This window comes from Arachis ipaensis, chromosome B04 (assembly GCF_000816755.2).
Source record: "Arachis ipaensis cultivar K30076 chromosome B04, Araip1.1, whole genome shotgun sequence".
Lineage (NCBI taxonomy): Eukaryota > Viridiplantae > Streptophyta > Magnoliopsida > Fabales > Fabaceae > Arachis > Arachis ipaensis.
Window position 1 is genome coordinate 4,781,745 of NC_029788.2, and position 12,718 is coordinate 4,794,462.

Below are 12,718 nucleotides of genomic sequence, written 5' to 3' on the forward strand. Positions count from 1 at the left end.
AATTCGTATAATAATAATAATAATAATAATAATAATAATATATTTTTTTTTTCATTTTTTACTTTCAATTCGACGGGTTAAGAATCAATATGTTGCAGATTTGAACTCCATTTAATGCTATGTTTGTTTGAAGGAAAAATGGAAGGAAAGAAAAGGGAGAAAAGAAAATGAGAAGGAAAATGATTATTTTCCATTACTTGGTTGAAGAGAGAAATTAGAGAGGAAGAAAAAGGGATGAAAAATAAGGTGAATGCTATGGTGCCTAAAAAGTGGTGCCTATTTACTAAAAAGGGTTAAAAGTTATTATTTAATTTAAAAGATATAAGAATAAATACTTTTAAAAAAGTTAAAACTTACTACAAAAAGTAAGTTAGACAAAATTTAGGCAAAAACTCATAAGCACCAAAAAACTGGCCAGAAAATAATTGGTGGGATCACCAATTTTTTTTTCTCTCCAATATTGAAAAGCAAAATAGAGAGAAAACTAATTCTCTCTCTACTTCCAATATTATTCCTTCACTTTTTTTAATATATTTTATAATATAAAAGTAAAATTGTCTTTTTATAACATTTTTTTTCCTTCTTATTTCCCTTCCATCTAAACACATAAGGGAAATAAAAATTCACTCAATTTCTTTTCTTTTCTTTTTTTCCTTTCTATTTACTTTCTCTCTATTTCTTTTTTTCCAACCAAACATAAAGGTTTGTTGCTAGTCAAAGATTTATTGCATGCACAAGATAGGATTGGAACTTCCGACACTTCCTTAAACAAACTAGTAAGCTAATTATTAAATTAACCTAAATTGGTTTATATATATATATATATATATAATTAAACCTCTTTAATTGATAATTTCAGTTGAACTTGCTGATGAATGCCGAAAAAAATTCAACCTGTGTTATATATCAATGACTTATTTAAGTATTAAATCAAGCATCTCATTATTGAATCCTATAATTAACAAACTTACAAACGAAATTTAAGCTACTAATTCTTTATATATTTATTTTTAGTTAGCGAAGTCGGTTTTTGTGAAAAATATATATAGTTATGTAATTAAAAACACACAAAGTAAAAAGTAAAAAACATGGCTATAGAAGGAAATTTAGTTAAGTAGTTTATCAATCTAAAAAATGTATGTAACCAAATTTGTGTCATAACAAGCAACTAATAAAAGTTCCGACAGTTTCTCTCTTCCTTAAAAATTTGGGAACACACCAAAATCCATTACTAACACCACAACCTCATGTTCTTCAATTTCACCACCTCCCTTTGTATTCTCTTCACCATTCTTTTTCCTATATTCTCTCTAGCTCTCTAAACAGAACTAGATTTTCTTAACTCAACCAAAGGGGAAAGAAAAAACAAAAAACAAAAAACATCATTAGCACCCACATTCAAATCTGAAAAATATAGGACAGGATGGCCTTTCGGAGTTTCACGTCTTCCCATGCACTCCGAGGTATCCTGTCCCTCTTTTTTCTTTCTCTTAACTATAATAATTACTTTTACGCAACAGAAGCTATTCGTTTGGGCAGCATTATTCGTCTCCCTTCATGTAAGCTCCTTCCATTCCGAGAGGCTCCTGTCTTTCGGAATGATAAGGAGTGTGGATCAAATAAAAACGATCTTATTAACGTATCTATGACTCTGGATGTTAACTATGTACGTGGCACCATGGCCGCCATATTCTCCATATTACAGCACTCTAGCTGCCCGGAGAATGTCCATTTCCACTTCCTTGCAGCGCACGACACTGAAGAACTTTCGATGGCCATCAAATCCACCTTCCCTTACCTCCATTTCAAGATCTACCTCTTCGATTCGGAGAGAGTCAGTGACAAGATATCAAAGTCCGTTCGACAAGCCTTGGACCAACCGTTGAATTACGCGCGTATATACCTCGCGGACGCGCTTCCAGACGACATTGGGCGCGTGATATATCTAGATTCAGACCTCATTGTAGTGGACGACATAGCCAAGCTTTGGGACATAGACATGGAAGAAAAAGTGGTGGCAGCACCGGAATACTGCCACGCAAACTTTACTACGTATTTTACGGAGGAGTTCTGGAAGGATCCGGAGTTGTCGAAAACATTTGAAGGGAAGAAGGCATGTTACTTCAACACAGGGGTGATGGTGATGGACATAGAAAAATGGAGGAGAGAGGGATACACAGAGAAGGTAGAAGGGTGGATGAGGGTGCAAAAGCAGCAAAAGAAGATATACCATTTGGGTTCTCTTCCACCATTTTTGTTGGTATTGGCAGGGAACATCAAAGGGGTGGATCATAGGTGGAACCAACATGGGTTAGGTGGTGACAACTTTGAAGGAAAATGCAGGACCTTGCACCCTGGTCGCATTAGCTTGCTGCATTGGAGTGGCAAGGGGAAGCCATGGTTGAGGTTGGATTCTAGGAAGCCATGCTCCATTGACCACCTTTGGGCTCCTTATGACTTGTATTCATCTACCAAACACTTCTTTGACGAATGACATTTCATTTCTTTCAATCTTCATCTTTCATTCCTTAGTCTTAGAGAGCAAGCCAGAGACAATACTCAAGAGTTTTGTGTTTTTCTTTTTTCTCTAGAAGAGGATAGGGGTGCTATGATGCATCATGCATGTATGTGTTTCAATCACAGCAAATTAGACTAAATTCTATATTTTCAACAAATCAAATGAATTACGTATAATTTAAATTGATTGATCTGATCTAATTTAAACCGCACAAGATGATATAATATTATCAAACTTGGAATTTTATTCATAGTATATCTTAAACTATATGCATCTATATAAGTCAAGTTATTGAGAATTTGTTCCCAGAAAGAATAAAAATCCATCTTCTAAGAAAACAAAAGTTCAGCTTAATTAAACTTGAAACATATACAACCATGCACACTATACTATTGCTCAAATTTTCAAATGCAGCACCTATATCTACATTCACAGACCAACCGAAAATAAGTTTGCACAGCTTGGGGTACGGGTATATACGGAAGGCGAGGCAAGGCGAGGAGAGCTGGTCTTAAAGGTCTACACACAAGTAGGAAATGATGGAGCCGGCTCGCCGCTTGGTCCGCTGGCTAACCTTCCACTTCTCAACCAGTACCTTTTTTATGTTGGGGCAGCTAGAAACCACGGTGGCTACTCCAGCCGAGGTTATGCCGGAGCAATAAACCATGTGGCATGACTCCAGCATGGTGCACCTCTTTACGAGATGGGCAAGACCGACATCTGTTATTTGACGGCAGTGCGACAGCACTATTTCTTTCAGCAATGGACAGTTTTCTCCCAACTCCGCCATTGCTAAATCACCTAAATTCTGCAATAATTGTAAGAAAGATGACCAGTTCAGCACTTAAAAGATATCCTTAAATGCATGAAATCTTGAACTCATTCATATATACAATTCAAGTCTGCAAACTGTTTCGTCATTAAAAGGAGAGATCCGAATATGAACCTGCAGTACGCTGACGTCTAAATAACAGAGTTGAGGGCAACCCCTTGCAATGGCTATCACTCCGGCATCTCCAATTTGGTGGCAACCACTGACATTCAGATAATGAAGGGAACATCCGTCTGCTATAGCAATAAGGGCCTCATCCCCAACCCTGGTAATTTAATGAAGCGTTTAAGTTATGCATCATCCGTGACGAACAATACCGAATAAAAATATTCTTCAGAATGCTAATCAATTTGAAAAGAAACTACAGATGAAAAGATGTATAACGCATGTAACGCATGATTTAAATGGAGAGGTGGGGGCGTGAATAAGGTTTTACCTGTCACAGAATCGAATGCTAAGATCGGTTAGTGACTTACAGTGCTCACCAACAGCAACAATCCCCTTGGTCCCAATCTAATAAAGGGTAAAGAAAGCACAAACAATAAGGAGAAAGAGAGAAATGCACAAGCCTGCTTCAAATTAGACCACTTGAAAGTAGATTTACTACTTTACTTCGTATGTATAATAATTTCTAGCAGAGATCTCCTTTTGACATGGTAAACCAAACAGGCATGCAGATGAGGTACCTCATAACAGCGACGGATATGAAGTTTCTTCAAATTGCTGCAGCCAATAGCTATACCACGCATAGCAGCATCCCCAAGGTTTGAGCAATCTACCAGGTGAAGAGCTTGCAGGAACTTGCATCCTTGTCCAACCTGAAGAAGACCAACATCGCCAATTCTTTGACAGTAAAGTAATGACAACTCAGTAAGACGTCTGCCAATAGAAAGCCGAGATTAGCACCACAGACGAAAAATATATGGAGAAACAAACACATCATGAAACAAAAAACTTGACCAAATGTAAAGATTAAGATGCTAAACATGTGTCTCCTGCTTCCTTATGTTGCTTCTTTATTGAATGGTTATTTCATTTCTTATTTTACATACACATACATGCCAGTCCATGCACCTTACAAAATTTAGCTTAGATAGAAACATACTGGCAAGATCTTCCAACAGATTCTATCCCCAAAGTTCCAATGTTGTGGCATCCATTGATTTCAAGATGTGTAAGTTCCTTGCATCCGGTAGCAATTGATTCCAAACCCTTGTCACTTAGGAAATAACAGTCACTTAGTGTCAGATTCCTTAACTTCTTGCATCCATTACCGATGGCACACAAACCCCTGAAATTAACCATTATTCAAAGAAAGGAGATTACTGACTAAAGCAGGAAAAAAATGATAGAATTCTTGGCAGAATCCAAATTTAACAATTGGAGACATGAGGAAAGGTTGTGCCAATGTATGCAGCCCTTAAGGGTCATGCAAATGGAACTAAATAAACAATATAGCCAAGCCTTATCTCACTAAATGTGCTGCTTCAACAGTATCAAAACAGTATCAACGTCATATATAATATGTTAAATGTCAATAGGGAAAAAATTGACGAACAGCCCCATTTAAATTAATTAACCCTAAAAATGTTGATCAAGTCATTACAAAATAAAAGAATTTGTAGTAATAATAATGCATCTCATAGTATGTTCTAAGAAAGAGGATTGAGCATTGTGAATTTGTGATAATTCAACCATAGTCGTCAAATGAAGTAAAATATAGAAAAAGCAATTGTAAGAGGGCAGGCTCACTTATCGGTAAATCTCTGAAAACTATATAGGGCCAACAACTCCAGAGACAAACAACTAGCACCTACAGCTTCCAAGGCATCGTCAGTAACATTAATACATTGCAGCTTTAGAACTTTCAATTGTGGACATCCTTCAGCCACAGCAAGCACCCCCTGATTGTGGATGAACTCGGAATCCAACGACAAAGTCTCAAGGGATATGCAGTGTGATCCAACAGCTTCCATTGAGAAGTCAGTTATTTTGGCACAAGCAGCCACACCAAGAGATTTTAGTGATTTTCCCACACCTAAGGCTAATTCAATCAAACCCTTATCAGTCAAGCCTTCACAGAAACGAAGATTCAAATCCTCAAGCTGCTTGCAACACTGCCCAACAGCAGAAAGTCCTTGATCTCCAACATAACAACCCTAAAGGAAATTTCCAGTAATTATAACTAAAAATATACATTGTTATGTCATTTAAGTTGTAGAACTGAAGATGTAGATAGATAGAGTGGCAAGCCAAAGAATGTATTGATAGAGAAAATAAGTGTTGTTGCCCTAAGTTCTAATGTCCATGGAACATATTATGTTCAGCTGGCAGTTCAATCGAAGACATAAACGACTGATTGAGAGCCCTTTGGGCCCTCAAAGCTTAGTTTTCATTTCTAGTATGTTATATGTATGGGCACACATAAAAGTCAGCTGTGCCAATTCTAAACGGCAAAACAGGCTATCCTCAAGGAAATGAAATACAGCGAATGGGTAAATCATGGACATCACCGATTTCTTCATAATACATGGACTTACACTGCAATTTGATTGAGACTGCACTATAAATATAGCCACCATGCGTATCGAGCAAGGTTTACATTGAATAAATGGTTCAATACCTGCAAATCCAAGGCCTTCAAAGAACTGCATTTCTGAGCTAGTGATGCTAATCCATCACTAGTTACATTAGAACACCAGATTAAGCTCAACTTCTCAAGCTTCGGAAAGCCATCCCCAAGAGCAGCCAAGCCAACATCAGACAAACAAAGGGAATCAAGATCACCCTCCTCGGACCCATTATTGACATTCAGATAATTCAGCTTCAGGGAAGAAGCCGAAGAATTCTCCACCCCCCTTCTTCTCCCCTGCTGAAAACCAAACACAGACAAGCTCATATCCAAATCCCAAAACATCAAAATAGAGCTTAAACTTCTAATTTCATCACCAACTCAAATAAGTTAGTCTTCAACATAATCCTTACCAAACACATCCTTTGTAGTTTGTATTTTCTGTTGACACTTACCACACATAGCCTTAAAAGAGACTAAATATTTGTAATTGTTACGAACTATGCAGCAAGTTTTATTTCAAGGGACTAATGTAGTTTAATGATTTAATACAAATTCAGTTCTTTTACCCCCCAAAATCAAAGCTTTCGCATCAATTCCGTTCGATAGACTTTAGAAAGATAAACTTCAGTTTGGGGTTTTGAACACTCACGAGGTGAACGGGGAGGGAGATGGAGAGTCGCTCGTCGATGTGGACATTGGTGACGTTGGAGAAGCGGGAGGAGAGAAGGTGCACGAACAGGTCCGGCGAGCCAGTGGCGCCGATCCGGATGGTGGCTCGGGTGAGGCGCTCGAGGCGGAGCCACCGGCGGCAGACGAGGGAGCAAGCGTCTCTGCTCCGCTTAGAGTCGAGTCGCCGGAAGATCTCGACCACCAGCTCGTCGGGGAGACACGTGTTGATCCAATCGTGGCCCCTCATCGTACAAAACTCGAATTCAGATTCTGGGTTGGTCGCAAAATTGGAACTTGTGAAGTGGGGTTGTGGAAAGTGAGATCACCGCCAAATGGTGGGTGAAGAGGTTGAAGAAGAAGAACAAGTGCAGCTGAAGAACCAGTTGCGTATCGTTAGTGTCTTCTTTTAGTTATTTTATTTCTTTTTTTATTTTTATTTTTTCAATTTCGGTATTCTATATTTATGCCATCATATCATGTGATGTGAAATCAACATTTCCGTTTATGTAATTATAGTACCATTATTACCATCAATAGTAATTTAAGTTGATGGTGAACTATATTTGATAAATTTTTTGTTACATTAAAATGGTAATTTGACTTTGAACTCATTAAATCTTAAATTTTCGTTCTATTATATTTTTTGTTGTTTAGTTTACCAAAAATAATTAAAAATTAATATTTAATTTACAAATATAAAAATAAATAATTTTTAATATTTAATATTTATTTTAAAAAATAATTTTAGTAAATTCGGCACTAAATTAAAATACACCAAAGAATTTGCCAAATATTAAATGGTTTTTCTCTTACATAACTTGAATGCATATTGAATTTCAGATTCTATTCATAAGGTGAAAGTTTCAGCTGTTAATAATGTTCAATGATTATTTATTGTTTTCTGTGGTGGACACTGTCATTGTAGTACTTACTACTTAGTAGCGTTTGGTTGGTGTTTATGTACACTAAAAATATAGACATGATGGTATATGTTTATCGTTTGTTTGCTAAAACACAAATTTTTAATGGATACGGTGACACACAAGTGTATATAAAATACATGTTTTTAGTGTCTTTCACTTGAATAGAGATATTGAGATATAATTGATTAAACACAAAATTTTACATTTCTATTCCTTTCTTTTTTTTGAAATATCAATTATGTAATTTGACCCTAACCCCTTTTTTTCCATTATCTTCTTCATTCAGAGTTTCTAATTTCAGAAAGCCAAAAACCTTCTAACATCCAGATACCTTCTTCCTCTTCCCTTCTTCTTCCTCCATCCTCATCCTTCTTCTATTGTTGTGTCCCTCCTTCATCTTCTTCTGTCATTACCCTTTTTCCTCCATCACTCCTCCCTCTGCCACCGCCACTGCCTCCACTCTTTGTCACTCATCTAGATCTGTCGCCTACCATTATAACAGTTGCAGCGCCGTCGCCATGCAGTTCTCACATAACAGCAAAATCACAGTGGCGTCGCCGTCTGGCTGTAACGAGATAGCAAGTCGCGGCGTCGTTGCAGCGCTGTCATCGTCCACCTCTCGCGACCCAGCATCTCGCAACGCCGTGCGCGCCCACCCCTCCCAACATAGGAACACTCGCAGCGCTTTGCCTATTCGCCTTCCAGTTACTCGCAGTCGCTATTGTCTTCTTCTGTTCTTCTATTGTCGTCAGCACAATCTCTCAATCTCTTTATTTTTTTTTTAAATTTTGGTTCATTGTCACTGTAATTACTGTCTTGCCCCTCTCTCTCATTTTTTGAGATAAATAAATGATTATTGCTAAAAAATTTATCACAATTTTTTTGTTAATTATATGTAAATGATGGTGATGAATCTGATATTGGTATTAATGATGGTTATAGATGATGGTGGTGATTGTAGATATCGATAGTGGTGGTGATAATGGTGTTACTGCAGAGGGTAAATTTGGTATGTTGATATGAATGTAAATTAGTGTATTGTTGTGTATATTTTTACCAAACACAATAAAAAATTTGTATATATCTATATCTATGTATTGTTATGTCTTTATGTCTCTGTCCATTACTCTGTGTCTTTGTTACTAAACGGAGCCTAGGTTTAGTTTAGTAAAATTGTTTAAAGAGGTGTTTGTATTTTCTAAAAATATAAATACTTTATTTTGTATTTAGTAAATTAAAAAATTTATAGGATTGTGTTTTTAGTTTTTAAAAGTTAATGATATTTTTGAAAATATTTAAGAGGGATCTTTTAAAATTGACTTATGCTTATCAAAATTAAAAAGTCTAATATAATTTTGTATATTAATTAATATTTAAATTTAATTCTTATATTAATGTCTATTATAGTATTTTTAAATTTTAAAAATTATTTTATCAAATACATTTGTTGTTGCTTATGCTTATTAAAAGTCATTTTTAATTTAATTTACTAAATATAGATGCTGCAACTTTTAAAAATTAGTTACTTTTAAAAAGTAAAAATTTTACCCTGTAAAATATGGACACTTCGGTGAGTTGCCGTGTTCGCGTATCGGACACATTTCGAACACGACACTCGTCTGACACGCGGTGTCCAACCGTATCTTAATAAAAAATAAAAAGTTCTTCTCCGAACACGCTTTGATACACCTAAATATCATCACGTGTCTCCCACTCCCCGTCGAAGGACAACTGACCTGAATCGAAACCGACGCCGGAGCTAGGGCCACTCACCGTCGCGGGTCACTCAACGTCGCGGGCCACTCACCGTCGCGGGCCACTCACCGTCGCTGGCCACTCACCGTCGCGGTCACTCAACGTCGCGGGTTACTCACCGTCGCGGGTAAGTTCTGGGTTTCTAGCATTGTTTTCATTTTTTGTTTTGGCCCTGTGTTCTTCATACTTCAGTTCTTCTGTTCTTCTTTTTTTAATTTTTTTAATTTTTTAATTTTGTTTTTTTATATGATTAATCAAATGTGAATAAATTTATTGTATGTTGAATTTGAGAATAAATTTGATGTATGTTGAATTTGAGAATTCTGCTCTGCTCTGTTCTTCAATTTTTTTTATCTTTTCAATTCTGCAATGTTCAATTTTTTTATTTCTTCAATTCTGCTCTGTTGAATATCATATGAATTGTATGAACTATGAACTATGAATTGATATATTGGTCTGGATTCTGGATTGGTGGCATTCTGAATTTAGATGGAACAGTCACAAAATGATCAACAACAACATAATAGTGGACAAGAATCTCACACAGCTTCCTCTCGAGGAAAATCTGACCCGGCTTGAGAATATTTCACTATGAAATATGATAAAAATCATAAGGCACAATATACGTGTATCTTTTGTTTGAATACTTATAATGGAGGGGGATATATAGGATGAAATATCATCTTGCGAAAATTTCTGGACAAATCAAAGTATGTAGCAAAGTAACTGAAGAAGTTGAACTTCAATTCAAAAGGATTATGATGGAAAACAAAAAAATAAGATGGAGAAAAGAAAATTTGAGGAGGAGGCTTATGGTGGGGAAGCACCTGCACAAGAGACTGAATCGCCTAACCCTATACAAGCTGCTGTTCCTACAACAACGGGAGACAAAGGAAAGAGAAGAGTTGTAGTAGCTACACAAATTGGAAGTTACTTTAAAGAAAGAACTACTCCAGGATCTCAACCGACTTTGAAAAGTGTTTTGGCTAGTAAAGAAATTGTGCACAAGGCTAAGTTGGGACTTGCCAAATGGATTGTTGATGCACGTATTCCTTTCAATGCAATTCAATCACCTTACTTTCAACCTGCATTGGATGGTGTTACTGCAATTGGACCTGGTTTTAAGGGAACGTCATATGATGAAATGAGAGTTCATTTGCTGGTTGATCTTAAGAGAGAGTGTCAGTTGCTGGTTGAAAAGTATAGGAGCTCATGAAAAAGCACCGGTTGTACACTGATGGCAGATTGGGTGGACTGATCAAAGGCAACAAACTTTAATTAACTTTCTAGTTTATTGTCCTGCTGGTATGTCATTTGTTAAGACTGTTGATGCTTCTGATGTGATAAAAACTGCCAATGCATTGTTTAATTTGTTTGCTGATGTTATTGAGTGGGTTGGGCCTAGTAACATTGTGCATGTGGTCACTGATAATGCTGCTAATTATGTATCTGCTGGAAAACTTATTCATGAAAAATACCCAAATATATTTTGGTATCCTTGTGCTGCCCATTGTGTCAATCTTATTTTGAAAGATATTGCAAGTATTCCTCATATAGCTGACCTTGCTTCTCGTGCTTCAAAAGTAACTGTGTTTGTCTACAATCATATGATCTTATTGTCTTGGCTTAGAAAAAGAAAAAGTTGGACAGAAATTGTTCGACCAAGAGTCACACGTTTTGCCACTGTTTTCATTACTTTGAAAAGTATATATGATCACAAGGAATATTTGCAGTCATTGATGGTAGACAAATATTTTACTTCTCATAAGTTATCCAAAAGTGCTAATGGAAAGATTGTTAGCTCAATTGTCTTGGACAGTAAGTTTTGGCAAGATTGTCTTACCACTGTGAAAATTGTTAGTCCTCTTATTAAGTTGTTGAGGCTTGTTGATGCTGATGAAAAACCCTCTTTGGGAATCGCGTATGAAGGCATGCAAAGAGCAAAAAATGCTATCAAGACCATGTTCAGAAATCAGAAAGCTGCTTATACGCCATATACGAGTATCTTGAAAATGAGGTGGGATAAGCATTTGAAGCGTGATCTCCATGCGGCAGCGTACTTTTTAAATCCGGGCATTTTCTATAGTGAGGATTTTGTTGAGAAGGCAAATGTTTTGAGATCTTTACTTGATTTGCTTGATGTTGAAACACTTTGTGATGACTCAGTTGCTGCAATGCAAGAGATACAACTGTATCGAGATTGTAAAGAAAGTTTTGGGAAGGAAAGTGCTAAGAGAGCGGCATCAAGACTCGAACCTAGTAAGTTATTTGACTTATTTCATATCCAAGTTCAGTTTAGTTTCAAAGTTTAATATGTTGGGTGATAATTGATAAACATTAAAAAGTATTTGATTTTTATATCTACGTAGGTGAATGGTGGAGGCTACACAGTGGGAGTGCTCCTAATTTGCAAAAAATGGCAGTCCGTCTTCTTCATCAAACCTCTTCTTCATCTGGATGTGAGAGGAACTGGAGCCTTTTTAAACAAATCCATTCAAAGAGGAGGAACCGGTTAGAGCAACAAAGGCTAAGTCACATTGTTTATGTCACCTATAACCTACGCCTTCAATCTAGGTTGCATCGAAAGAAGAGGAATTATGATCCAATTGACATTCAAAGCATTGACACAGTAGATTTTTGGGTAATGACATATGAGGATGATCCTGAATTTACTAATTGAGATGTAGAAGGCATTGCAAGTTTAATATACACTGATAATGCTATGACTTCGTATCCTAATGGTGAGTGACATAGCAAACTTTGTTTCCATCCATAAAGATACATGTCATTAACATTGATTTCTTATTGAGTTTTCTTTCTATTTTATTAGATGGTGGAGACATGGAAGTTGAAGTGGATATGCCTGATGTTGTAATTGAATCCTCAAATACTTCTTTTGGTGGTATTTCTGAAGATGCTGGCTTTGGATTACCTGTTTATGATGGAGATATCGGAACACTTAATGATGATTATGACTTCTGATGATTAGTGTCTTTGTTTAATTGAAGTATTGTTTGTTGAATATTGTTTCTTTTGGTTGCAAAACATTGTCTTTGTCATTTGTCATTTATGTGCGTTTTGAATATTGTCATTTGAAGTTGTTTATGACCTTTTAATGATAAATTATGTATTGTTCATTTTGTGAAATTGTTAAATTTTGAATCTTATTAGTTTAAAAATTATTGAATTTAACTTTTCAAAATTATGTATTGAATTTTTTATAATTTTACTCTATATTTAATTAAACCGGTTGAACTACGGTTGAACTATTGAACCATTGAACCAGTCACTTGACCGATTCGATGACCGATCCGGTTCTCGCAACCTTGATTTCAGGTAATGCATTGAGTGAACACATTTTGTTATTTTCAATCATTTTTGTCAAATTTTAAAATATTTTTTAAAAAAATTTTTGTTTTCAAGTCTTTTATAAATATTTTTGTCAG

General features: G+C 36.1%; 3 protein-coding genes and 1 long non-coding RNA gene across 5 annotated transcripts in view; 3 read left to right on the plus strand and 1 right to left on the minus strand.

Moving 5' to 3' along the window:
- Nucleotides 1–10,371, plus strand: part of LOC110270857 — a 16,735-nt gene extending 6,364 nt beyond the window's left edge. Inside the window, exon 2 of the long non-coding RNA XR_002360537.1 lies at nucleotides 10,288–10,371. This is a non-coding gene — a long non-coding RNA (uncharacterized LOC110270857). The remainder of the gene's footprint in view (nucleotides 1–10,287) is intronic.
- Nucleotides 1,375–2,572, plus strand: LOC107635873 (probable galacturonosyltransferase-like 4). The gene has a single exon (XM_016339426.2). The coding sequence runs from the start codon at nucleotides 1,424–1,426 to the stop codon at nucleotides 2,492–2,494; it is 1,071 nt and encodes a 356-aa protein (XP_016194912.1). The 5' UTR covers nucleotides 1,375–1,423; the 3' UTR covers nucleotides 2,495–2,572.
- LOC107638548 (F-box/LRR-repeat protein 4) lies at nucleotides 2,740–7,018 on the minus strand. 2 transcript variants are annotated; one of them, XM_021120545.1, is made up of 8 exons: nucleotides 6,575–7,018; nucleotides 5,974–6,219; nucleotides 5,103–5,509; nucleotides 4,456–4,641; nucleotides 4,037–4,229; nucleotides 3,787–3,863; nucleotides 3,465–3,615; nucleotides 2,740–3,326 (listed from the first exon to the last, which is right to left on the minus strand). In XM_021120545.1, exons 1-8 carry the CDS (start codon nucleotides 6,839–6,841, stop codon nucleotides 3,030–3,032), a joined length of 1,824 nt encoding a protein of 607 aa, XP_020976204.1. In that variant the 5' UTR covers nucleotides 6,842–7,018; the 3' UTR covers nucleotides 2,740–3,029. The 2 variants fall into 2 exon arrangements, with proteins under 2 accessions (XP_020976204.1, XP_016197365.1); XM_016341879.2 differs by having other exon boundaries at nucleotides 5,974–6,222; nucleotides 6,575–7,017.
- On the plus strand, nucleotides 10,580–11,952 carry LOC107635874. The gene is made up of 2 exons (XM_016339427.1): nucleotides 10,580–11,531; nucleotides 11,642–11,952. Exons 1-2 carry the CDS (start codon nucleotides 10,580–10,582, stop codon nucleotides 11,950–11,952), a joined length of 1,263 nt encoding a protein of 420 aa, XP_016194913.1.